This window comes from Chaetodon trifascialis, chromosome 23 (assembly GCF_039877785.1).
Source record: "Chaetodon trifascialis isolate fChaTrf1 chromosome 23, fChaTrf1.hap1, whole genome shotgun sequence".
NCBI lineage: Eukaryota > Metazoa > Chordata > Actinopteri > Chaetodontiformes > Chaetodontidae > Chaetodon > Chaetodon trifascialis.
Window position 1 is genome coordinate 11,286,667 of NC_092078.1, and position 27,927 is coordinate 11,314,593.

The following is a 27,927-nucleotide window of genomic DNA, read 5'->3' on the forward strand; positions in this document are numbered from 1 at the left end:
TGCTGTTACATGTTATTTTTTTTCACAGACGGAAACATTCATTTCACAAATCATTTCCTCCATTGAACTGATTGACTAGTATTTGACTTCAGCTGTGTCTGAGTCAACAGGTCCCACGGTTGACTATGCGGTTGGCTCATTAGAAAGAGGTTGAGAATCTTGAACTGGGGCACTCAGTTGACGCTCCCTTGTGGAGGGATTCACATCTCTGGAAAACAAAGTTCCAAACATTTCCTGCAGGGGTGTCTCTAAATTCCACCCTTCGTTGCTGGCAAATGTATAAACGCATCCAAAGAGTTTAGGAAACAGCAACATCAGATCAACTTTGTACACTTCCTTGGGTCTGAAAACAGACAAAAAAAAAAAAAAAAAAACAGTTCAGGAACAAACATCAGCATTCTTTTTAGGTTAATATTAACATCTCTTTCCAGAGTGTCCTAGAGTCACTGCGTACTTCCTTCCACCAAAAGAATATAGAGAAATAAAAGAGAAAGCATCATGTTATGGGTGAGATCTTAACATATAATTTGAGCTCAGTTTTACTCACTTGTGCTCATAGAGGTTTCGTATGAAGCGCAGTAATCCCAAAATGTTTGTGCTGTAGGGTTTCTTGTTGCTTTCCATCTTCTGGACCAACGTTGTTGGAAACTGTCAAACCAAACATCTGTTAGAATTATGCTTAGCAACAATGTTGACAACAAACTAGTGAGCTTCCAAATAAAGGATAAAATTGCTATGTTGCAGTCACCTTCTCTTTCCACAGTTCGTATGATCCAATCCCAATGCCTTTTTCCATCAAAGAAATGAATTCTTGGTCTGCATCTCGATACTTTTTCACCTCGTCTCTGTTTCCAATCCTTCTCAAGTATTCTACTCTTCTGAAAAATCAAATGTATGTTTAGGGTGCATGTTTGACAAAATATAGATCTTGAACCATTTTGTCAGATCATATTGATTCAAAAATTGTCACGCACAAATGCTGTAGAAATACTGTATGTTGATAGCAAAATGCACATGAAGCCAGTATGACTCCAGGTCAATAATTTCATCAACATCTTTTGATATTTCATTAGATTTTTACCAGCCATGCTAGCTGCTCTGTAGGTGGCGGTGACAGTTGGCTGTTCCACCACTTTGGTTCAGCCGGAAATATGTCAACAACTACTTGTTGGTTTGCCTTGAAATTTTGCACAGGCATTCATGATTCCCAGTGGATGAAGCATCTTATTAAGATGGTGGCCATGATTAACATGACGCCTACTGTGCGTCAGCCTGTTAGCATTGTCACTGTGAGCATGTTAGCGTTCTAATGTTAGCACTTGAAAGCACCACTGCACAATTAGGGGCAGTAACAGCAAATCAGCTGAATTAATTGAGAATGATAAATGTGATTCTACCTTTCAGAGGTCCAGAAGAAGGGATGACTCAAGCATTCTTCCACTTTAGGCCTGTTCTTTGGTTCTTTATTGATCATCCACTCAATCAGATCCTTTGCCACCACATCTTCAACATGGTGCAAAGAGTACTGTCCTTTAAGAATGTTGTACACGCATTCAGCAGATACGTCGCCGAAAGGATGGTGTCCTCCAGAGAGGACAAAATAAATCAGCATGCCCGCCACCTGAAAAGCAGGAACAGCAGTTTAATTACAGAATGAGTTTTCACCTAATGATGACAAGAACTGACGTAGCAGAAAAACTAACCTGTATGTCAGTGCTCCACTTGTATGGTATGTCAGCTTTTCCTGTTAAAGTTTCTGTGGCCATCCAGCATTTTGTTCCTGCACCACCTGTGTGATGAGTTGTTTGGTTGTCGAGTAATCGTCTGCTTATGCCAAAATCAGCTAATCTTGCCCTCCCGTTAATATCTGCAGGACAAATAGTGGAGACTGATTCAGGAAACAAACTCCAACAAACTCCTGTTCACCAAAATGAATTCAAATATTTGTGTGTGCATTGAATTTCAGATTGTGAGTTATATATTTTTAACGTGTCTTACCGATCAAAACATTCTGTGGTTTGAGATCACGGTGGAGAATTTGAGGATTCTGACAATGAAGTGTCTTTAAACTCTTGAGAACCTGCTTGACAAGTTTCTCTCTCAGCAGACCACCATCACCGTTTCTGATGTATTCTTCCAAGTTGTATTCGCAAAGTTGAAGACAAAGATATCCAAAGTTCTCATCCTCTTCAAAGTCAATGTATCGTATAATGGACGGATGATCAAGCTTTGGAAGTCGTAGAATGACTTCCTCATTCTTCAGCTCCCGATAGTTGCATTTAGTCATTCTCTTAATAGCAACTTCAGTGCCGTCTTTTCTCAGCCCCAAGAAGACTTCAGTCACACCACATCCCTTCTTTATGAGGAATTCTGCATCATTCACATAAATTATGTTCCCAATTCTTGTTACTTTACTTTCATCAGTGCTCAGAAGCGTCTTCAGTTTTTCTCTCCACCGCTTGCTGGTTTGTAGCCATCTGTGTGGCACTGATGGCGTAGAGGTGCTGAGGTTTGAAGTTGAGGTCACAACAGGAACTGATGTTTGATCACTTGCAGATTTCAAGTTTGGTGAGTTGAAATGATTTTTCAGTCGTCTGAGAACTTCTTTCAGCTTGTCATTCATTTCCATATCTGCAGATAACAGTATGTCCTCCGGCACTGAAGTTATTCCCACTGATGGAAAGATGTTAGCTGCGTGTGCAACTGAAAGCATGTTTGCAAATACGCCGTATGTGTAGACTCTAATGTCAGAGGAGTGTTGGTTCTTTACATGAGGAGCAACTGTTTTGCATATCTTCTCAGTAAAGTTGGGATCCCAGCCATTTGTGCATTTTGTTTTCTGTGTTATCACATAGAGTGTTTTCAGAACAGCCTCCCATATTCTCAGTCTTTCTTTTGAGCAAAGCTGGTCCAGCAGTTGGTGGATCATATCCAAAGCTTGCTCATGTGGTATGTCTTCCATTGTACAGCAAACTGCACGTAAAGCAATAATTGCCGAATATACAAATTCCTGGGGAATGTGTGGAAAGCGACTGACTGCACCTTCAATGTAGGTGTCCACATTTCCAGTGTCGATCAGCCATTTGATACATTCTTGCCGGTTTTTTTCTGCATCTTGCCCAGGTGCATCAAAAGGTCTTTCAATCATGGTCAGGTGGGTCTGAGGATCCTCCAACAGCATGTGCCAGTCAGAAGGTATGAACGCTTCAGCTTCCTCTTGCCCAGCACTGGCCATACTCAGAAAATATCTGATATTGGAGCAGAATTCACCTCCTTTTGATGCAGAATTATGAGTCGTCTGGATTCACTTTTCGATCAAGCTGTCTTGTCACGAAAGCAAGTGGAGCTTTGGACAGTGAGGTAAATTCTGTGGGAAGACAAAAGCATGGTTTTATTGTTAAAGCTGCAGTAGATAACTTGTATAAAAGTTTTTTTTGTCATATTTGCTAAAACTGTCCCTATGCCCAGACAGCAGTACATGAAACATGTAATCTGTGGAGAAAAAAAACAAAATAAAAAACGGCGCCATTGGTCCCACCTTCTACTCCTACTGCTATTTGCAAGAATCCACTGCACCTGACACAAAACAACCAATCAGAGCCAGAGGAGTGTCTGAGGGAGTGTCTGGCGTCTGTCAATCACTATTCACACACGCTGCGAACCGCCCCCTCCCTCCGCTCATGCTGCCAGCTGCCGCTCAGTCAAACAGCTCTGTGGGCGTTCGTTTTGTACCAACTACACTGTGCTTTGCACCACCAGGTCTCAGGTTTCCTTGACTTCACCTGGTCCTGGCTCTTTGGACTCTGTCTCAGACTTTAAAATCTATCTCTGTGCCTTAGATTCAGTTTCTGGACTGACATGCATAACTGTAATTTTTACATGTTTATATTTCTTTGGGCTTGCAGTTTGTTTCGTTTCGTTTTGATCCGTTTGTTTTGTTGATTGTTGTCTCTGTTTTTATATGTGGTGTAAACTTTAAAAACTTCATATAATAATATCATAAAGTGTTAAAAAAAAAGTTCTGTGAGTGGCGTCAGGAGGCTAGTGAAAGCTATGCTGGAGCAACAGCCACCCACAAAGGAGAAACTGCCCATAATGACGCTGCCAACAACAACATGTACGGCTAAGACAAGTGACCATAAAGCTAATATGGTGATTGTTACCGTAACACTCTGCAGCGCGTACAGTATGTTAGTGACTGAGTTGTAGCGGCTGGGCAGAGTTAGCTTGTTTCCGAGCCGCACCAATGCCGCAGGGAGGAGGGGCTTGGAGGCAGGGCATGAGTGACGTGGAGCTTGGTTCAAATTTTCAGGCTAAGTCTACTCTCCTCTCAATTTTACCTACTGCAGCTTTTAACACTCAGTATACAGTAGTGGATTGAAGTCCTCTGAGCTTTTACTTAACTACTGTGAAAATACTCCATTACAAGTAAAGGTCCTGCATTCAAAAGTAATACTAAGTATTACCAGCTGTCATTGTGTCGTAAAATATTCCCTGTTGGTGTTTTACTATTACAATTGCCTTTGGATTTATATTACTGCTGAATTAATGTGTCTGTTGCATTATACTGCTGCAGATGTTTAAGGTTGAGCTCATTGTAATTACTTTATATACTGATGGCTGAGGCACGAAAATGATTTGTACCCAAATCCTTTAGCACACAACAAACACTTCACCTTGGATTAAAAGAAAAGACAGTGAAAAATATAGTACATTGCATAAAACACAACAAACATAAAACACAAGTAATAATGTTACTGAAAGTGTACTCATTTTATTGGGAGATATCACTTCAAAATGTTCCCACACAGGGGAAAACTTTCTCTTTCTCACAGGCTCCATCAAAATAAGCAGCAGTATAACAAAATGCACCTCTATGTCACACACAAATCAACAAATCGCCAACTATAACCCACGATGTGTGAGCGGATCCATTGCGGTATTTAAATGTTCATAAATGGCGCCGATATTCGAACCAGATCCTGAATCAGTGAGACTTCGAACGTATCATCATTCGCCCGAAACACCAGCAGCGATAAAACACTTCCGGGATTTCTCGACACACCCACCGACACCAATCACTAGCCACTACGCGTCATGTAGTTGACCAATCACGTGCAGCACGAGCAGAAGAAAAATTGAGAAAAAAAAACGAAAAAAAAAAGCGGGACCCACTCCGGCTTCCAGACAGGAACCGGTTCTACAAGCCGTTTCGTTCGCGACTGACATCACAAACACTAATTTCCAGAGAGCAGCACACAAAGTTAGTCCTCCCGGGCATGAGCTTTCTGCTTGTATCAGTGCCAGGATTGCTGGTTTTTAACGGCGTGGTGATTCACGCATTTATCTCATAACACTAAGTTAAACACAAGGAAACGTACTGAGACGACCAACGCTGATGTAATCGAAATCTTAAACCTATCACGTTTTGTCTTCAGGTTGTGGTCAAATATAATACTTTTTCAATTTTCTCTTGAACATGATAAAAACTGATTAACCTCAATTTTTGACCAAGGGTGACTGCCTGAATACATCTTGCCCTGTGAAGTTTGTCATTCATTCCAGCAACTAAAGCTCAGCTTTCTGAAGTTTGGAGCTCGACTAAGATTTGGAGGAAAGGTTAGAAAATAACTCACTTTTGAAGTAGGATTGCCTTCTTTTAGTTTGAGTTTCAAACAGTTCTTCACACAGGATCCCTGTTGGTGTCGGTACAGCGAGCTGTGGGTGAAGTGAACTCTCCTCTTGTCTCTGTTCATCCTCTTCCTCTTCCTGTTTCTCGCTCCTCCCATGAACACTGTGATAAATAATCTGTGCTGGCCATGTTTGGGCTTGCTGTTGATGGACTGCCTGTAATTGAAGATCAAATACCACCATACCGTAATGTAGGGTAAGGCCACAAACTACATATTTTCACTAAAGAATCCTCCACATTTAAAGTGTATACTTCATTGGGTGTAATTCAACTATCGCCTTTTTTTTCTTTGCTATCCTAAAATATGAAGGCCAGAATACTGAAACAAATATTTGCTCTGTAGACACAACAGCAGGCTGCTACGTTAGCATCAAACTTTACGTACTTACTGCTGGATTCAATTCAAACGCATTACAAAACCCCAGATGACGTTTTATTTCTGATTGTGGTGTCTGCTGGGGTGGGGTGTCAGAGGTGTGAACGATTTACAGGAAACTGAAACAGTGAAGACACAGAACAGGAAAGAAAGAAAGAAAGAAAGAAAGAAAGAAAGAAAGAAAGAAAGAAAGAAAGAAAGAAAGAAAGAAAGAAAGAAAGAAAGAAAGAAAGAAAGAAGAGGCTCCCTCAAACAACACCACACTGTCTTCTGTCAAATCTAACTGTGTGATCATTTGTTATAAATGGTCAATTTCTGATTTTCTGACTGAAATATAGAAAATGACAATTTCACAGGAAGTGAAAGTAAACGGACTGTCTGACAGTTGTGTAATACTGTGGAATATTTTGTAGCCTATAGCTAATTTGTGTAATATTGTGTAACATCCATTGCTTCCACCTGACGTAATAATTCCTGTTGCCTCCTCCGTGGTGTCCACAGACTTTTATTGTCGCTCATTTTTGTTAAATTGTCTGAGTTTATTCTCTTTTCTTAATTTAAGTGAGGCTGCACAAAGGAAAGCTGTTTTATATTTATGATGGATGTAAAAATGCACAAATAAAACAGAATGTGATAACTTGCTAATCCTTTTTGACATATACTCAATTGAAAACAGTACAAAGACGATGAATTAAATGTTTGACCTCACTGACTGATATGTATGTGGATATGATTAGTTGTCTGTGTTACGATTAGGTGGTCATTGAGCAAGGAACAATTAGAGTGTGAACCCAAAAGTGCAGACTTGACAAAAAGATGTTGAGCAAAAACGGTTCAAAGTGATTTATTACAAAAGAAGGCAATCAAAAATCCACCGGTTCAAAATTCAACAACACAAAAGGTAAGGCCAGCAAAACCAACAATTCATAAACCAAAATGGGAGGACAAGGACTAGGCCAGAATACTCACAGTTGAACGGGGAAACAGAAAACCACACGCAACGGGAATGATCCCACAAAGACAAAAGAAACACACAGACTTAAATAGAGGGGGAACTAAACAGACACAGGTGGACGCAATCACAAATCACAAAGGAGGGAAACATAAGGAAGTAAAGAGAACTATGACACACAAAGGAAGGCTACCAAAATAAAACAGGAACTCAGGATACCAAAGTTAAACGGGATCCTAACAGTACCCCCCCCCCCTTAAGGGACAGATCCCAGATGTCCCAACAAAACCAGAACAAAAACAACGTCCAGGACAACAAAATGCAGAGTTCCATGAAGGTTGAACAACTCAGGAGGATGGGTAGGGGGGTGGGTGGGAGGTCGGCAGCAGCAGAACCTCTCAGGAGGACAGACAGATGGCCAACAAAGGCGGATCCAACCAGAGGCCTTTGGTGAAGGCAGAGCCCCTAGGCTAGGGGGAAGCGTCTCTGGAGGCAGTTGGCAAAGACAAATCCCTTGACCAAGGCAAAGCCGTTGGCCAAGGAGATATCTCTCTCGGGGCCATCGGGGAAGGCGGAGCCCCTCTGGAAGATGTAAGCAAAGGCGGCGAAGGTGATATCCCTCTGGAGGCCGGCGGCGAAGGCGATATCTCTCTGGGGGCCGTCGGCGAAGGCGATACTCCTTTGGCAAACAGTGTCGAAGGCGGTATCCCTCTGGGGGCTGGCGGCGAAGGCGATATCCCTCTGGGGGCTGTCGGTGGAGGTGAAGGCGATACCCCTCGGGAGAAGAGTGGCGAAGGCGGTACCCCTCCGGAGGACAACGGCGGAGGCGGTACCCCTCTGAAGGAAGTCGGCGAAGAAGGAACCCATCTGGAGGATGGCGGCGAAGGCGAAGCCCCTCTGGCGGCCATCGGCGAAGGTGATACCCCTCTGGGAGACATTGGTGAAGGCGGTACCCCTCTGAGGGACGTCGGTGAAGGATGAACCCATCCGGAGGACGGCGGCGAAGGCGATATCCTCCTGGAGAACAGCAGTGAAGGCAATATCCCTCCGGAGGCCATCGGTGGAGGTGACACCCTTCGGGAGGCTGGCGGTGAAGGTGGACCCCTCCTGGACTGGAGGCAGGTGAGAGGACCGCTGTGCTGGGAACCGGTGACGGGGCATCTGGGGCAGGAGGTGGCTGCAGCGCTGGCTCAGTGGGTGACCGCTGCTGCGGCTCCGGCTCGGTGGGTGGCTGCAGCTAAGGCTCTGGCTTAGTGAGTGGCTGCGGCTGCGGCTGTGGCTCTGGCTTGGTGGGTGGCTGTTGCTGCAGCTCTGGATCTGGCTTTGGCTCTGGCTCAGTGGGTGGCTCTGGCTTTGGCTCGGTAGGTGGCTGCAGCTGCCGCTCTGGCTCGGTGAGTGGCTGCGGCTCTGACTCGGTGGATGGCTGTCGCTGTGGCTGTGGCTGTGGCTCTGGCTCGGTGAGTGGCTGCGGCTCTGGATCTGGACTTGGCTCTGGCTCTGGCTCTGGCTCGGTGAGTGGCTGCGGCTCTGGATCGGTGGGTGGCTCTGGCTCTGGACTTGGCTCTGGCTCTGGCTCTGGCTGTAGCTGTAGCTGTGGCTTTGGCTGTGGCTCTCACTGTGGCTTTGGCTCAAGCAGTGGCTGTGGTTGCGGCTCTGGCTGAAGCTTGGGCTGGTAGCTGGGCACCTGGAGCTGAGGCTGAAGCTCGGGCTGGTAGCTGGGCACCTGGAGCTGAGGCTGAAGCTTGGGCTGGTACCTGGGAACCTGGGGCTGAGGCTGAGGCTTGGGCTGGTGGCTGGGAACCTGGGGCTGAGGCTGAATCTTAGGCTGGTAGCTGGGAACCTTGGGCTGAGGCTGAATCTTAGGCTGGTAGCTGGGATCCTTGGGCCGAGGCCTGGGCTGGTAGCTGGGAACCTGGGGCTGAGGCTGAATCTTAGGCTGGTAGCTGGGCACCTGGGGCTGAGGCTGAAGCTTGGGCTGGTACGCGGCTTTAAGTCTGTGGACCCTCTTCCTTCCAGTGGAGGCTGTTTTGAAGGCCAGCCGGGTCCACCAGAATGGAGACCTCTCGTCCTCAGGCAGGAAGCTTGCCAACTCCAGCACTGAACATGGCTGGAGAGGAGATGGCTGTCGGCTATCTAGCTTGCAGGCTGTAGTAAGTAGACCGCTAATAAGCCTGGGGCTAGCTGACTTATGGACTGGAGCTGGTAGGGAACTAGTAGGCCGCTGGCTAACTGACTCATGGACGGGAACTGACAGGGAGCTAGCAGGCTGGTGGCTAACTGACTCATAAACTGGGACTGGCAGGAAGCTAAAAGACTGGAGACCAGCTGGCTTATGGGCGGGGAGCGGCAGGGAGCTCACTGGCCAGTGGCTAGCCGACTCGGAAACTGGAGCAGGTAGGAGGCTAGCAGGCTGGAGGTCTGATGACTTAGGAGCAGAGCCTGCCGACTCGCAGACAGACTGCTTCTTCAGCATGTTCTGAATGGAGTATATTGAGCGCCACAGGCTTGGCATGTCAGGATGACTCCAAACCCAGGCTTGGCTATATAAAAAGTTCTCCAAAGAGGTTACAGCAACCATCCTCCCTTGAGTGTCCAGTGAACGATCCCATCCATAAAAAAGCAGAAAATCCCAGATAGGAACAACGTCTCTTGTTTCCTCCAGCCGAGGAAAAAAGTCTGCTGGGTTCAATTTTGGTGGGATCATTCTGTTACGATTAGGTGGTCGTTGAGCAAGGAACAATTAGAGTGTGAACCCAAAAGTGCAGACTTGACAAAAAGATGTTGAGCAAAAATGGTTCAAAGTGATTTATTACAAAAGAAGGCAACCAAAAATCCACCAGTTCAAAATTCAACAACACAAAAGGTAAGGCCAGCAAAACCAACAATTCATAAACCAAAATGGGAGGACAAGGACTAGGCCAGAATACTCACAGTTGAACGGGGAAACAGAAAACCACACGCAACGGGAATGATCCCACAAAGACAAAAGAAACACACAGACTTAAACAGAGGGGGAACTAAACAGACACAGGTGGACGCAATCACAAATCACAAAGGAGGGAAACATAAGGAAGTAAAGAGAACTATGACACAAAGGAAGGCTACCAAAATAAAACAGGAACTCAGGATACCAAAGTTAAACGGGATCCTAACAGTCTGGCCTTGTTATTTATTTTTTGCTTCATACTCATCCTGTTTAAATGTTCTTTGTCATGTATTTTATGATGACACAGATGAAGGCTGGTCTACATGCTCGTCAATGACACTCTCTGGTACGGATGAACTTTGTTGGACTTGATACAGAAAAACCAGAAATATATCACTCAGTCTGCTCACTTGAGAGCCCTGATATTTTATGTCAGTAAAATGCTCCGTTTGGATCATACCTTTTTACCAAATTCAAGGGTTCATGATTAAATCATTTTTTGTGTTCAGTCTTTATGTTAGAAAATGAATTTATCATGAAGTTTTTTTGCATGATCAACATCATTACTACACTGTCGTGATGCTCCCGCAAAAACAAAGTGACAAAAGTCAACTTTTACTGGCGCCAGGATGCTGGTTTTTAAAAGTGTTGCCATTCAAACAACATTTGCTTTATCCAAAATGCTCATAACACTTCAGTTCTCCTCCAGAGACACTGGACAGCAATGTGATAAAATCTAAGTTTAAAATCAACACATGCGTAAACTAACCCTGCTGGCATCGCCTCACTGCAGACACCTGGAGCCATGTTGCCCACACAGAGACATGTAACCTGACAATCATAACTATTAGTTATCTATTAATGATGAAGGAAACTTCATCTGGATGTTACATCCTGTCTACCAGCTGCAGGACAGCAGAAGAAGTCCGTCCAGTTTCTGTGAACACAATTAAGATCAGCATTCACCTTAGGCTCCCATTATTTTCACTCTCAAACAACAACATGATCAATAAACTGATTCAGCCATTTTATGTCATGATTGACAGTCTACAGAAGAATGTTGAACTGTCGTTGTGATGTCATAATTGATGGCAAATCTATTCCGGAATGTGAGCTGACTTTATGACTAGAGCCCAGAGCCAAGAAGCCAGAAACTCACCGACCCACAAGTTGATTTGAGGGAAGCTACATCGTCAAAGAAAGTCGTCTGTCTCAAACAGAGGACAATATGATATCTGTGTGCAGCGATTTCAGTTTGGAACCATTGCCAATATCAGCATCAATGATGGTGAGAAGAGAGAGCAGAAGGCGGTAAGATGTTCAAACCAGGAGACACTGAACACATTTTACTCAGCACAGCACTGACACACTGAAGACGACTGCTGTTTTCACACGCACGGCTCATATCACATATCATATATACAGTATTTAATTCATGATATACAAGATTTAACTCATGATATACTGTGAGTTACTTCATATACAATAAATCAAGGATTTCTTTAATGGTTAAAGTCGAGTTTCTATTCAGACTATAAGTATTGTCTATAAGTGTGACAGGTTTCCATTCGTTCTGCTGTTTGGAATGACTCCGCTCTGTCACGTTCGCCATCCGACATGTTTGTTTCTTTCCTGCTCGCATCCATGTGCAAAGAATGCAAATCCAAATGATCAAACATTTCCATTCGAGCATGCTTAGTGTCTGCAGTTTGCCATTTTTTGTTCCAAAATGTGAATGTTACTTTTCGTAATGTGTCTCTTCAGCTCTTGGTGGTTCATGTTGGTAATTGTCATCTCTTTATAGCTTTAACCATTAATGATGTGGCTGTTACATTTCTTGACATGTAACAGCCAGATCCTAATTGTACTTCCATACTTTTATTTCCATAACATTTTCAATACAGGACTTTGCTTGTAACAGAGGATTTTTACACTGTGGTAAAAGTACTTTACTTAAATAAAGGACCTAAAACTTCCTCCACCACTGTGTAAAACAAATAAATCAAGGCAATAATACATCATAATTCAATGTAAGGTAAGGTAAGGTTGGGAATAGACTCATATGTTGTTTGATTATGTTGTGGGGTAGTTAAGGTCAATTGTCTGTGACAGTCTTAAAATACTGCACAAAAACAATATGACACTATGTCCATTCAATCAGTTTGACAACATTGAAAGATGGTCCTGGGCTGCTGTGACATGTCATTATTTGTGTGTCTTTTCAGGCATTTCCATATTGTTAAGGGCCAAGTCAGATATATCAGGGTTTTCACAAAACTCATTTTTTTCCTATTCGTAATTACAACTTGGAAGTCGACATGAACATGATTTTCAAGTCAGAAACACGTCATGATGATAACTTATATGACATGAACACAGCATTAACACAGCATCAAGCCTCCTGTAGTGTCGATCCAGATGCAAACGGTCACCAAAAGACAACAAATCCAAAAAGGAAGCAGGCAGACAAAAGGGGGAGAATCATGAACAGGCAGCACACAAGAAGAGGCAGGACACAGAGAAGCCTGTATATATACACACTGAGGTTGATGAGGGACAGGTGAGGCTGGATGTGAGAAGGAGGGGCAGGTGTGCAGGTGGGTGTGGAGATCAGGTGAGTGGAAATGGCGGGAAAGACTGAGTATATCTGGAAAGTCATCGAATGCAAAGTTCCATTGAAATAGCACTTCACTGAGCATTTAGCATTGCACTCATATCACACAGTCAGACTGTCGATGGACTGTTTAAAAAAAGGATGAAAATCAATTCAGGACAACCAGAGATATTGTCTTTTTTTATTCCACACACACATCAAGTCCCGATTTAGCTGAACCTGTTTGAACAACCCTTCCTCTGAGACATTACGTTCAACTAATTTGCATAATTATGTTATTGCTGACAAATGGTGGATGGTGCCAGACAGAGTGCAGGACAATGAGACCAGAATGAAGGCTTCACATCCAGACTGTGGTCAAGTTCATACAACAGAAGCACCCTGGTTCAGGTTAGGGAAAGATGGTGGTTTCACTGAAGAAAGTTAGAAATGTAATTAACCCTACTTTGATCTTTGACGTTATGCCATAACCGTCACAAAAACATCATGAAACACATCTTACAATCATATTTTTCCATATTTATTTTGATGCTTGTACATGCGATATATTTTGAGAGAAACAATCAATAACAAAATAATAGGAAACAGTCTGCATTTTGTCAAGCTTGCATATACATACAGTTTTCTTTTTTGGTTTGCAATACAGTACACTTAAAGAGCAGAGGCCCTTCGACTTCTGAGTTTGTTCAGTGTCTATAAAAAGAATTGGGCAACCAATCGTTTTTTCGTTGTGGTCTTGTGCTCTGAATTCAGGGTTCATTATATCTGTTCCCTTATTGTCTTTCCCCTCTCATAATGTGTCAATATAGTGGAAAAATACTAGAATAAAAAGTAAAAAACTGTACAATGATTTTTTTTTTTTTTTTTAAAGTAACTATATCAGCAGTATAATCTGAACAAAGAATCAAATATTAGCAATTTCAGGTAATATTGATGCATCAAGCTGTGAAAAGAATGATAATTTTGTCATTTACCTGATTGTGTGGTGATACTGTAACAGTGCAGACTGTTGTTTGTTCTTATCACTTGACTTGACTTAAATCCTTAATCTGTAAAGTAAGATCAGACAAATGCAGCAAAATAAAAGTAGAACAGTTCCTTATAAGGATCGTTGTCAAATCACAGTATAAAATTTCACAAAATACAAATAGTAAAATGAAGCAAAAGCCCCTTCAAATTGTACCAGAGTACATTATCTTATAATGTCAGCCTTTGGAAAGTAGTCACTATGTACAATACATCTGCAAAACCTTCAAGGCTTTAGTTCATAGAAGCCATTCTGACATGTCACAGTAGGAAAAGCACAGATGTGAATAACAAAATGAATGATGGCTGAGTTCCATTCAGATGCTTCAGCTTTAGGGTCCTGGTATAGTTCATGCTGGTTCACTGTCATATTGTCATGGATTAATAGGATATTTAATTTGGAGTGAAAAGGCTCTCTGGACTTCATGTGTGTGCACTCTTGTTGCCTAGTGTTGCTACAGCCTTGCTGTGGAGCATGTGCTAGACACTATGACTTAAAAACAGTTACACCAGAGTCGCCTTTAGGTTGAGACTCTTGAACTGGGACACCCAGGTCGTCCTCAGTGTTTGCAGATGGCGTTGTAAAGCTGTCTTCTCTTCGAAACATTTCCTTCAGGGGGGTCTCTGAATTCCACCCTTGAGTCTTGGCAAACTTGTAAACACGTCCAAAGAGATCGGGAAATATTGTCATCACATCGACTTGGGCTACACCTTTGGGACTGCAAACAAAAAGCAAGTTTATTACAAAGGTAATGAACACTCACTTTCACACTAACATTCTCTCTTTGAGCAGTCATTCACACAAAATCTCACACAATTTAACACTGTCAATGAACAGATGACAAAAAAATATAAAAATATTTGGTTACAAAAAAGCCCCTTCAACAACCCTTTCTAAGGGATCAAAACAGGGTGATACAAGATAAAGTTACAAAGTGCACATCATTGTAAACTAGGACTCAGGCTATAGTTCAGTTAAACCATGGCTTAAACTTTCCTTTCTTAAGTTTCCTTTGAACATACAAGCAGTCAGACTATAATGCTCTTCTGTTTATTCACCAGACGCTCATCAAACCAGCCTCTTATTTCTCTCCAGAAAGAATGAACATTATTTGGCTATGGCTGCAGTAAGCTTGTTCTTCGTTGCTTGGAATTATTGAATTGAAAAATTGAACTATTGAATTGAATCCATATACCTCCGTCGAAAGCCATCCATTGTCGCCTGGTTTTGACAAGGAGGCAGCGGACAATTCGCATTTGTCGTGTATTTGGCCATCAAGTGGCATTTCAGACTGGATGTGCTATGGTCATAACTCAGTTCACACCAACAATACACACAGATAACTTTGGTCTTGCCAGTCGACCCATCTGGCAACTTTTTGAAACTAAACTTTCCATTCAGAATCTTGTTCGCATCCATTTTGGCGTTTCTTGCTTGACGTCCACACAAACCAGTAGCCTACTCTTTTACAGCTAGCGAGCAGACAAGACCAAGCATGTGTGTGGGGCGTGCCTGTTGTTTTGTTTCTGGTTTACAATCAGATCCTGTAGTTTTTCTAATGTTACTAGCAGTGGCCACAGCTTATAAAAAAAACTACAGGTTCACTAGGTCACAAAGAGCGTTAATCTCGAGATAAAAAAAAAGACATCATTAAAATTGATTTGCGTCCATGCCTTAAAAACTCAATATTTTTGTGCGTGTGTGTGTGTATGTGTATATATATACTGTATGTGTGTGCATGTGTGTGTGCACATATGGATACATATATAGATATATACTCCGGTGTTTTTAAATGTTGAAGAATTGCTTTTTATTGACATTGTGCATCACTTTTATTTCAGTTTCACTCACGGGTGCTCTTGGGAGTTTCGTATGAAGCGCAGTAATCCCAGTGTGTTGTCAGTGTAGGCTTTGTTCTTGCGATCCATCCCCTGGACAAACTCCAGTGGATACTGCAACACCAACAATAATTTGTCACAAAGTGGAAATTAGGAATATAGAAGTTCCAGCTGTTCTGTTGGAGTCACCTTATCTTTCCACTCTTTGAAGGATCCTTCCCCGACACATTTTTCCAATGAACTTATCAGTTCCTGGTCAGCGTTTCGATACTGTGCCACCTCATCCCTGTTACCAATTCGTCTCAGGTATTCAAGTCTCCTGGAAAACAGTTTATTTTAGGACATATGGACAGCAAAATAAACATGCATTCATATGATACTCTTTGAAAATGGTGTTAGAGATGAAAACTGACTATTCGCTAAACCCCTCCAACAAACAGTCGTTGCCTAATCATAACTTCGCAGCCCCAGCGAGGCAGAACAGGGCTGGTATGCTTTGAATTTTTCCAGATGCCAACACAACAGCAAAACTGTAAGGGATGCACAAAAACCATGCTGTATCTATATTTCCGGTGTTTAGAGGCCTTTAACAAACACCATTGCCCATCAGCACAAGACTTTTGTGGCCTAAATGTCATGGCTCGATAAAGCAGGTTAATAGTCATTAACATTGGGAACCATGATTGTTTATACCAAAGGATAATCAATCAATCAATCAATCAATCAATCAATCAATCAATCAATCAATCAATCAATCAATCAATCAATCAATCAATCAATCAATCAATCAATCAGTTTCTTCCTTACTTATCAGAGGTCCAGAAGAAGGGATGACTCAAGCATTCTTCCACTTTAGGCCTGTTCTTTGGTTCTTTATTGATCATCCACTCAATCAGATCCTTTGCCACCACATCTTCAACATGGTGCAAAGAGTAATGTCCTTCAAGAATGTTGTACTCGCATTTAGCAGGTACGTCATCGAAAGGGTGGTGTCCTCCAGAGAGGACAAAATAAATCAGCATGCCCGCCACCTTAAAAGTAGGAACAGCAGTTTAATTACAGAATGAGTTTTCACCTAATGATGACAAGAACTGACGTAGCAGAAAAACTAACCTGTATGTCAGTGCTCCACTTGTATGGTACGCTGGCTTCTCCTGTTAAAGTTTCTGTGGCCATCCAGCATTTTGTTCCTGCACTGACTGTGCGATAAGTTGTTTGGTCTTTGGGTAATCGTCTGCTTATGCCAAAATCAGCTAATCTTGCCCTCCCGTTAACATCTGCAGGACAAATCAGGTTGACAAAGTCAAGAAAGAAACTATGTATGATAATTATACTTTAGATTAAAAAAAAAAAATCACTTTATTTTTTAACGTGTCTTACCGATCAAAACATTTTGTGGTTTGAGATCGCGGTGGAGAATTGGAGGATTCTGACAATGAAGTGTCTTTAAACTCTTGAGAACCTGCTTGACAAGTTTCTTTCTCGGTGAACCACCATCATGAGATGTGATGTATTCTTTCAAGGTGTATTCACAAAGTTGAAGACAAAGATATCCAAAGTTCTCATCCTCTTCAAAGTCAATGTATCGTACAATAGATGGATGATCAAGCTTTGGAAGTCGTAGAATGACTTCCTCATTCTTCAGCTCCTGATAGTTGCTCTTAGACATTCTCTTGATTGCAACTTCAGTGCCATCATCTCTCAGCCCCAAGAAGACTTCAGTACCATCACTTCCCTTTGCGATGCGGAACTCTGCATCATTCACATAAATTATGCTCCCAATTCTTGTTACTTTACTTTCATCAGTGCTCAGAAGCTTCTCCATTTGTTTTCTCCACCTCTCGCTGATTTGTTGCCATCTGTGTGGCACTGATGGCGTAGAGGTGTTGGGGTTTGAAGATGAGGCCACAACAGGAACTGATGTTGGATCACTTGCAGCAGTGCAAGCTTCATTATCTGGTTCTTCTTGCTTTTCTGACTTTTCCTTCTTTTTCTTCTTCTTTTTCTTCTTTTTCTTGGATCCAGATGAGGCTGTACAGTCTTTAGATTCCAAGTTTGGTGAGTTGAAATGATTTTTCAGTCGTCTGAGAACTTCTTTCAGCTTGTCATTCATTTCCATATCTGCAGATAACAGTATGTCCTCCGGCACTGAAGTTATTCCCACTGATGGAAAGATGTTAGCTGCGTGTGCAACTGAAAGCATGTTTGCAAATACGCCGTATGCGTAGACTCTGATGTCAGAGGAGTGTTGGTTCTTTACATAAGGAGCAACTGTTTTGCATATCTTCTCAGTAAAGTTGGGATCCCAGCTATTTGTGCCTTTTGTTTTCTGTGTTATCACATAGAGTGTTTTCAGAACAGCCATCCATATATCAGATCTTTCTTTTGAGGAAAGCTGGTCCAGCAGTTGGTGCATTATAGCCAAAGCTTGCTCATTTGGTACCTCTTCCATTGTACAGAAAACTGCATGTAAACTATCAATTACCCTGTTTATTTCATTTCTCTTAGGAATGTTTGGAAAGCGTCTGACTGCACTTTCAATGTAGTGGTTTAGATTTCCAGTGTCCTTCAGCCATTTAATACTTCTCTGGCTGTATTTTTCTTGACCTGGCCCAGAAACTGTAAAGAGCATTTCAATCATGGTCAGATGGTTCTGAGGATCCTCCTGCAGCATGTGATTGTCAAAAATTTTGAACACTTCTTCAGGTGGTTTCCCTCGTACAGCAATTTCCATGTCCACAAAATATCTTATTTTGGAGCATAATTTATTTCCTTTTGATGCGAGGTTATGAATCATCTGAGATATTTTATTATTGTGAGTAATGTGTTGAGGATCAGTGACAGGCAGCAATGTAACCAGTGCACCAGCAGAAATGAGTACTTTCAGGACATCATCCCTGTCGCTGATGGCAGCAGTTTGCAGTGGTGTGAATCTCTGTAGCTCTATGGGATTCAAACCGTTTGGATTAGCTTTCGCTTCAAGCAGTTTCTCCACAAAAAGAAGTGGTGCTTTGGATAGTGAGACATAATGCAAAGGCATTAAGACAGATTGGGAAGCACTGTTTGGGTCTGCACCCTTACGCAAAAGAAAAGTGCAAATATCCACATTGTGATTTATAACAGCAGCAATCAGTGGAGTTATATAGTCATTCCGCTCTTTGCATGGGTAATGTCCATTAATCTTATTGTCCCTGAGTAATTTTTTGAGCTTCTTGAGGTTGTTGTCAAATACAGACTGTATTATAGGATGTGTTTCTCTTGGGGGGGCTGGCACTTGTAACTGTGTGACGATATTCATTTCTTTGCTGTGAAAAAGACAAAATTAGAATATTACTGTTAAAACATTTGGTGCCATTTATACAAACAGCCTTTTGGCTAAGGGCAACTCAATTCAAAACCATTTCCTACATGCAGTTCTGTACAACTAGAGGTGATATTCATTCACAAACTCCTGCTCTGGCATGCACGGGTCTATAAAAGAATTCCTACAACTTGAAAACTTACTGTATTTGCTGACAAAAATGGCAACAAGTTGACTCATGATTTAATCTGACGACAAATACAGTTGAGTGAACACTGTCTCAGAATTGCTAATCATATCACACTTTTAGATATGACTTGTCAATGCGCACATTATGTGACACACCTTGCCCTCAGTGACTGCTTTACAATCTGAACTTCCTCATTCGGGTCGGCAACCAGAATTCAACTTTGCCCATGCAGAACTGTGAAATCTTTTTCAGTAAATGTTCATTATGATGACATCAACTAACCAAAAGACTGGATGATGAGCAAGCACAAAGCCACATGAGTGTGCTTCTCTGAAGTTGGAAGTCATTTTGCAATAAAATTTAAAGGTAAATTTTTGAAGATTGTAGGCAAAGTAACCTACAGTGTTGAATCCGCTTGTATAAAATCGAATTTAACATGCTCTGCTTGTTCCGTATTCCTCTCTGACTCTGCCTCTCTTAGCCCTCCCTTAGCTATAGTGTGAAAGAAACCTGTTGGGACAGATACAGTAGGTCCAACACGCCCTGTTCACTTTGTTTTGCTTTTCATAATGATGATGATTTTCATATTCTTTGAACTTTCACTTTTTCCATTCTTATCACGTGCTGTAAACTTAATGAACATTAGCTTTTTCTGCCCTCTGTTTTCCTTCTCTGGCTACATACTGACTGTAAAAGGTAATGTTAGGACCCAACAGCAACACTACCTGAACATGGAAGTCTCTGTTAGTCTTAGACAAGGCAGGCTTGATGCTTCATCCAGAGCGAACGACAGCTTCAAGAGATGTTTGGTAAGCCGAACAATTGACAGTCTCACTCAGTAACAGATCCAGGAAGGGCAAGGCAACAAATGTAGTCAGGTACAGAAGGCTAAGGTAATTAGCACGGGGCAGGAGAGCAGACGACGTCAGAGGCAGGCATGGTCGATACCAAGAAGACAGTCCAAGCGTAATTGCTGGAGAGAGGGCAAAGAACAATCTGGCAATGGGTGAAAGTGGAAGAGCAGCTTGAGTGAGTCAGTCTCAGGTGTGCAGTCAGGTGATTGGGCAAGTGGGTGTGGCTGAGTACGGAAGGGGTGCTGGCTGAACAGGCGTGCAGATAAGAGAGACAATGGCAGAAGGTAAGGGGCTGGCAGACTTACAACAGACTGATTGGTGGAGGTTTGGGCTGTACAGTATGTGGCCTTAAGCAATACCTGCACACATTATACAGAGCTGATGGATGAATGAGAATCCTCACAGACACATTTAACAATACAGATGATTACATAGCATTTCTATTCATTTTGTTCTATCATTATGATAGAAAGGACATCCATCCATCCATTATCTATACCGCCTATCCCTTTCGGGGTTGCAGGGGGCTGGAGCCTATCCCAGCTACAATGGGCGAGAGGCGGGGTACACCCTGAACCGGTCACCAGCTGATTGCAGGGCCACATGCAAAGACAGACAAACATTCACACTCACACCTACGGACAATTTAGAGTCATCAATTAACCTAATGAGCATGTTTTTGGTCTGTGGGAGGAAGCCGGAGTACCCGGAGAGAACCCACGCATGCACGGGAAGAACATGCAAACTTCACACAGAAAGGCCCCGCCTGACCCGGGGATCGAACCAGCAACCTTCTTGCTGTGAGGCACCCGCACTACCTGCTGCGCCACCGTGCAGCCCATAGAAAGGACAATTAAAAAAAAAACAAAACAAAACAATTTCATCACAATCTGCTGTTTGTTGGATTGATATCAATTTCCTCTTCCTCCTGCTGTGGCGTTCTGATGGACAGTCAAACCAACACAGCCAAACTAAGTACACACAATATGGATATGAAGCCTGTCGAGTTGCCAGGGTATCATCTCTATTATACTGGATCATTCAGCTTTATTGGAGGAAGACCTATTTTGTAGGTCTGTAACGTAGACATGCACATGTGATGAATCCTCACCTTGAATTACAGCATGGTGTAAGCAGCATAGAGTGGCTTTTTGGAGCTTTTTGGCGGAAAACATCCACCTGCTGCAGCTGGAAATAAAGCAGATAAGGGCACTGAGACTGAACCAGTGAAGCTGAAACCCTCCCAAAAAAAAAAAAAAAAAATCAGGGAGCTGAAAGATACTTTTCTGAGCCATTTGGCTTTTTTTTTTTTTTTTTTTTAAATGTATTTTTTGACTACATAATTTTTTGACCACTAGATGGTAGCATGTAGCTAGTACATGTGTTAACATTGGTCAGGTGATGTCACTCAGGTTTTTTAAGGTCACAGGTGAACAAAAAGTGTTACCCGCCCTTTCCCCATAACAGAGCAACTGACGCGCTGCGATCCTAATGATCAGCAAATGATAAAACACATCTTACAATCATACTTTTACACATTTATTTTGATATTCAGCTGACTAAATTTACAGTATATTTTGAGAGTAACATTCAATATGCTTCAAACAAAATCATACAAAAGAATGCGCATGTTGTAAAGCTTGCATATTCCATTATGATTTTTTGTTTGCAATACCATTCACTTAATGAGAAGAAGCACTTTTAGACTTCTGAGTTTGTTAGGTTTCTCTAAAAAGAACTTGTCAAACACCTTTTTTTTTCTTCTTTTTTGAGTGTATCATGCTCTTGCAAGCTGCAGTATTTTTTCTTTTTTAAGTAAGTGCAAAGATCAGTCCAGACTTGTGTGGCAAACAGGTAGTGGCATTACAGTCCTTGTTTTATGTACATTTTGTAGTTTGTAAGTCAACATTCAGCATTTTCAAAGAAGAGAAAGACAGACTGAGGAAGCCTCTCAGCTTGAGTGAATATATTTACATGAACATTTTGTTTCCTTCAGTTTTAGAACAAATGATGTCCTCTTATCAAACTGAGTCCACTGACTTCTGCTTTTTTTTTTAGATACAGCCTAAGAAGAAAACTTAAGTCATGTCATGTCAGTTGTCCAACAACTGTGGTTATTTTTTCAAACTTGTAAGTACAGTAGGTTTAATTTCCCTGACATCACCTAAACACATGTCATTTCCACTAAATGGATAAAAAGAGCTTCTATCTGCTTTGCCACTTATAGTTTCTCTGAACTAAAAGGTTATCTACTAGTAAATGGGGATTTTTCATTCATATGTGTTTGTCTAAAAAGGCATTAGCTATATCCCGTCCTGAATATTTCACCTCCTAAAACAACAAAACACTTCTTCATTATTTTTACTGTACGCAATATAATTTATAGCACCTACAGTAACATCTTTTCACGTAACAACTACACTCTAAGGGCTGGGGTCTCAGCTACGATAATTAAAGGTTTGTGCTTTCAAGACATTCCCTGTATGGAAAAAGCAAAGGGGTGTGATACTTTATCACGGCCAGAGGGAGGCACTGTGGGCGCATTAGAACACAGAACCCCAGTGCTGATAAGGCAACATACTGTACATTACCACAGAGTAAGAGGACATGAGGTAAGTGGCAACCACACCTATTACACCCTCAATAGTAAAATTATCTTTCTCTCAGGCCCTGGTGTGTATTTTTTGGGGTGTAAAACCATTAGCGCATGGGATATTAAACCAAAATCTGTACATCCAAATAGATCAAATTATATTGCAAATCTTTCCACCCTCGGTAATGTCAGCTGGATGTTTAGGAGAATTCCCAGCTGCCTTGTACAACTTTCCACCCTCTTGACTGTCCCTCTCTTTGTGAACCGGTAGTATCTCTGAAAGTCTGAGAGGCCATGAGAACAGGTAATAGGACAAGGCCATTGAGAAATAGTCAAGACAGTTTAAGAAACTAAAAGGATTCCAAACACTACTTGATCCAGCTCTTATCTGTGACAGAAAACTATGCAGGAATTGATATTTTAACAGTTCATTATGTCTGTTCTGGTCCTTTCTCTTCACAAATGTATCTTTTTAGTGGAAGACGTTCGATTGCAGGACGGGCAATAAGGCACAGCCCCTCACAAGCTCAAGTCAATGATGATGTGCTCAAAGATCTGTGTGTTTCCCTTGAAGCTAGAGGTGAAGATGAAGTCCCTGCGGTCGGTGGAAACCACAGTGAAGGAGCGCGGTGCCTGGATATACACCTCCTTGAAGCGGTCAAAGAGTTTCTTGTCATCATCCCACAGATAGATCTGCGAGAAGGTGTAATCGCTTCCCAGGGCCAGGTAGTAACGTTCCTTGAAAGAGAACGGCTGGAGAATCATGGAGCCTCGTGAGGGCAAAGCCTGGATCTCTGAAAACTGTTTGGCACCCCAACGTAGAACTTTGGAGTCCCCAATATAGCGTGTCATAGCCAGGTAGAGTTCCTCCTTGATCCGAAAGTGCTTTACAGCTACAACATCCTCCATGTTGGGGATCTCGCCCTGCAGGACAAACTTCTGGTTGCTCCGGCTCCACTGGTAGATCACAGGCACCTGAGAGCGGCTTGCCAAGATTAGGTGGGCCTTCCCATCCAAGTCCAAGAACTCCGCATCTGTGTCACGGTACCACTCATGCAGTGACTGGTATGAATAAAAGCCCTTATCGTTCCACTTGTAGAGGGTGGACAGGCCCGCTTTTGAGCTGTCAGCAATCACGAAGAACCAGTCAGAACCAATCTGGAATGCCTCGATGTCATTGGGCTTGGAGATCTTGGACACTTCAATGTCCTGGAACTTGCTGAATCTGCTTTGGTCTTCATCAAACTTGTAGATGTGGGAACCACCAAAGAGCTGAGCCACGATGACAAATACCTGGTCCTGAATGACTACTGACGTGCACCCCACAATGGACTGACCTGGGAGGGAGGGAAAAGGATATAAAAAGGGCATGAATGTAAACGTCAACCAGGGTATTCTGAGAGGGTTTGTTAAGGCATTGTCGTACCTGTGATGTTGTCATACGTCCTGAAGTTCATTTCTATGTGGTCCCATTGGAAAACCATGCAGCTGTCAGTGCTGGGAGCAGCAATCGTCACATATACATCATTCTTATAGCTGAACGTGTCAACAGACAGAGACTCAGATGCCACGGACTGATGGAGTGCGAAATCTGTGGAAAGGCACATTCTGAATTGAAATTTTCCACAAACTAAGCAAACTCTAAAAGCATTTGTACGCATATTGAAGTATCATATTGGAAAAGGTTGTTGTCAATGGAAAAATTAAAAAAAATAAAAAAAAACTTCCTTGATTTCACAAAGTTTAGTTAGTTTAGTTTAGTAAAGTTTTTGCCTTTTTGGAAAAAGACTTAATGAAGAATAAGCTCAGATGTAGCGAAAAATTTAATTCAAATGACGGATCAGCTGTTTCCACTTGTTGTGGTCCCAAGCATTTGAAGTAAAAAGAAAAGGTATGTAATTTGTAATGGGTGCCAAGACTTTGTATGAAACCTGCTCTGGGCTCAGTCGATGTGACGTATTTTCCGCTGGGCGGAGGATTGTGGGCCAGAATAACCAGAAATGCAGGCTGGCCTTCAATACTGCAAAATTTGACTGGATGCAGTAGGACATCCTGGTATTTTTGTCATACTGCATTATGTACTGTCAGCATCTTCCTGGGTATTCCATTAACATATGATGCTACTGATGCCAGTTAGACTAGAGATAAGGGCAGCTGGTGTAGGTTTGTCTCACCAGTTGAGATGCACTCATTGTGCAGGCTGGTCATATCATTGAGTCGCTTGTCCTTCATGTCCTCCGGTCCGGCACACACGACATCCGACACTGTGGCGTTGGTGTTCTTCAGCCACGTCATCAGCCACTTGGCGCGGCAGTCACACTCAAAGGCATTGCCTCGCAGGTCCCTGCAGAGGAGAAATACTGTGTGTCATTGAAGGGAAACAAAATAGATGAGCTAAAAGGCACCTCAGAAGAGAAAAATAAAAGCAGAGAAAGAAGATATTTGTTGCCATGATGTGTCAACAAGGACAGCATTCTTGACAGAGATCATGAAGAACAAAACAGAGGACATTACACTATTTTCCCATCACTTACAGCTCGATCAGTGAGTCCAAGTCAATGAAGAGGTCTCTGGGCAAGGCTTTAATGTTGTTGTTTGCCAAAGACCTAGAAACAACAACAATTAAAAATCACTTTCAGCAAATAAATGTTACAAAATGTAAGTTTTAACAGTCTTTGTTTGGGAATGATTTCAGAGGTTGGAACATACAAGTGAGTCAAGTCCCTGAGTCCTCTGAAGGCATATTTGGACGCAGTCTCGATCTTATTACTCTCAATGAACCTGTGGAAGATAACAAAAAGTCATGTTGGATCAAGTTTTTTTTTTTTTTTTCTACATGAATAATGTTGCATGTACCTACAGAAATCATATGCACAGATTGTGAACACAATCAGCATCTGTTTCTGTTAATGAGAAGGGAAAGTCTTTCCATTTGAGTGGCGTTTGAGGCTCAGACACAATCATTTAGACTTCTTTGTAATTGAGAGTGAAGATTCTGTTCTGTTCAAATTGAACCACTAGAGGGCAGACGAACGATACTTTCCTGCCTCAAAAATGCTCTGAAGGACCAACATCCAACAAGATAACCTCATACCCTTAAGAACATTCCTCGATGACTGTTATGTTAGATTAAAGTGTGCCATTTTATCCAAGTACAACAGATTAAATTAATGCTATACGCATGCTGTGTCGCCAACATGATGAGTTATTACACTAATTCACTGAATGCCTCTGTACTACTTTGATAAAAAATCAATAGAAGAACTTACAAATACTCCAGATGTGGAAGGCCTGAGAATGCATCATCCCTTAGAGTTGTGAGAGAGTTAGAATTCAAAAGCCTGTAATGAATAAGAAAATACACATTAACAGATGCCAGCTGACAACATGATGTACCATTTTACGACTGACTGTGTTCCAAGCAACAGTCAGTTCACTGACCAAAATAGAGCCAAATGCTCTCAGCTCAATTCTTAATACCAAGACATGTGCAATCAAGAGCAGGAGGAGGAGTAATATCACCATATTTTACAGCCATTTTCACTATTTCAGCACAATGTGGTACCAAAAAGTCAAGGAAAACAGATCTTACCAAACAAACTGTGAGCAGGAATAGTGTTCCCTGTCAACCAGTAGAGTATACCACTGATATTTTTTTTTATTGTACTGAGACCAAACCTCTCCTTTATCAAAATGTAATACACATAAAAGACGATTACAGTTTGAAAATGGTCAATTTCAAGGGGAAAAAAAGAAGGAAACACTCAGCTGTGGGGCTGCACAATATATATCTAGCTTAGTCCTTTATGCGTGTATATGTGTACAAAAGTGTTTTTTAGTTTCATTTTATTCTATTCTAATTTACAAATGTGTGTGTGTGTGTGTGTGTGTGTGTGTGTGTGTGTGTGTGTGTGTGTGTGTGTGTGTGTGTGTGTGTGTGTGTGTGTGTGTGTGCATGAAGGGGCTACAGCTTACATTTCACTGTGCAAAGCTGCGTTGTAAAAGGACAAATGAACCTTGAAATCATCATGTGTGACATGACTTTGAACGCTCTATATCTGCCACGCCTTTGTTTATGCTGGTGTCACAGCCATCACTGTTGGAGCAACAAAGTAGATTGATGGCCTCTGGTGGGTACAATGTGGTGTGGGGCCGCACTGAAAGCACAAGACTCGATGTCCATTATTTACTTCCATGTGTCCAACTCTTTTAAAATCTTCCCTGCTGACATACATGTATTTCAATAGCATAAAAACCTTAATTCATTCTTGCTATTACTTGCAAAGAGTCGATTCTTTCTCTGTGTGCACTGCAGCTTTAGACTGTCAGATCACCACCACGATTCAGCCATATAGCTATATGATGTGTTTGTCAGGTTAAATACCCACATTCAACATATTTAAGTTTTGAAAGTGACCAATTTGAAACAAGTTTTGAAGTCTGCGTTGTTCTGTCCTATAGGAGTGTTAGCTATGAGGTAAGCCCAGCCCATACTGTAAAACCATATAACTGGGCAATGATATGCAGTTGAAGCACTCTTACAGTAGCTGGAGAGATGGAATGTGGGCAAACATCGCCTCTTTGACCTCGGAGAAAGTCCCATTGACGATGCTCCTGAAAGGATGGAAGTAGAAATCATGAGCATAAAGCCACCATAGCAAATGAAGTGCTGAAAAGTGATTAATCTGAGAAGGTGGAGAGGAGTAAGGACTGCATTGTCTTGCAACATCACCTCTTATTAAGATGGTGTACATTATAAAAAGCCTGGGACAAGTGGAATAAAACTTAATAAGCTTATTTTGCTGCCTATTACACACGCATGTATTGTCTGCATTGCTTAGCAAAAACATTATATAGAAGCAACTCACAAAGAACTGATGTCGTTGGGGGAAATCCTCGGGACATGGGAGGACCCGACGCAAATGATAGACTCCCTGGAGCAGCTGCATGTTGAAGGACATCGGAAAGCCTTCTTCAAATGGCCCGGTTGAGACAGGAGGCAGAGCGACAGAGAGAACAATGCCCAAATCTTGAGAGCTGGCAGCATCTTTCTTGCCGGGCTTGCATGTGTGAGGTTTGCTGAGAGCACCGATGGAGGCAGATGGCACCGCGCGTTTACACCCTGCACCATGAAATGCTGCACTGGCTCCCTGACATCAGCAAATCAGCTGCAGCTCCCCATCCGTCCACTTTCATTATTTATTAAGTCGGAGCTCCAGTCGGCTAACTGTTGGTTAAACAACCGCGCGCCGCAAACCGAAAAAATAAGGCGTTATTAGGCTGCCGCAGATCTGGCAACCTGCAGTTCATGTTGCTTTGAACGAGCGCGTCTTCAAAGCATGCAGCGATGGCTCATTCTGATCATGCGTGGCGCATTTTTATGATAAGAGCAGATACTTAGCTTTAAAAAAAAAAAAAAAAAAAAAAAAAAATCAATCATGCTATTCTAATTTCCAAAATAAATTCAGAATGACGTCATTTCCACGCATACATTCTGTTGCCTTTTTTTTTTTGACATGACTGGACTCTCATCTCGCTTATTTCTGCCAGCGTTTTACAACATG

General features: G+C 42.1%; 2 protein-coding genes across 2 annotated transcripts; both read right to left on the reverse strand.

Annotated features, from left to right (window-relative positions):
- Window positions 1-123: 123 nt before the first annotated feature.
- LOC139351800 (uncharacterized) lies at window positions 124-17,301 on the reverse strand. Its single transcript, XM_070993805.1, has 6 exons — window positions 16,806-17,301; window positions 16,539-16,702; window positions 1,398-1,621; window positions 749-878; window positions 548-648; window positions 124-343 (listed from the first exon to the last, which is right to left on the reverse strand). Exons 1-6 carry the CDS (start codon window positions 17,248-17,250, stop codon window positions 124-126), a joined length of 1,284 nt encoding a protein of 427 aa, XP_070849906.1. The 5' UTR covers window positions 17,251-17,301.
- A 3,996-nt stretch (window positions 17,302-21,297) lies between these two features.
- Window positions 21,298-27,722, reverse strand: LOC139351465 (leucine-rich repeat LGI family member 2-like). The gene is made up of 8 exons (XM_070993390.1): window positions 27,232-27,722; window positions 26,906-26,977; window positions 25,633-25,704; window positions 25,073-25,144; window positions 24,898-24,969; window positions 24,538-24,707; window positions 23,790-23,954; window positions 21,298-23,700 (listed from the first exon to the last, which is right to left on the reverse strand). The coding sequence occupies exons 1-8, from the start codon at window positions 27,492-27,494 to the stop codon at window positions 22,883-22,885; spliced, it is 1,704 nt and encodes a 567-aa protein (XP_070849491.1). The 5' UTR covers window positions 27,495-27,722; the 3' UTR covers window positions 21,298-22,882.
- Window positions 27,723-27,927: the final 205 nt, after the last annotated feature.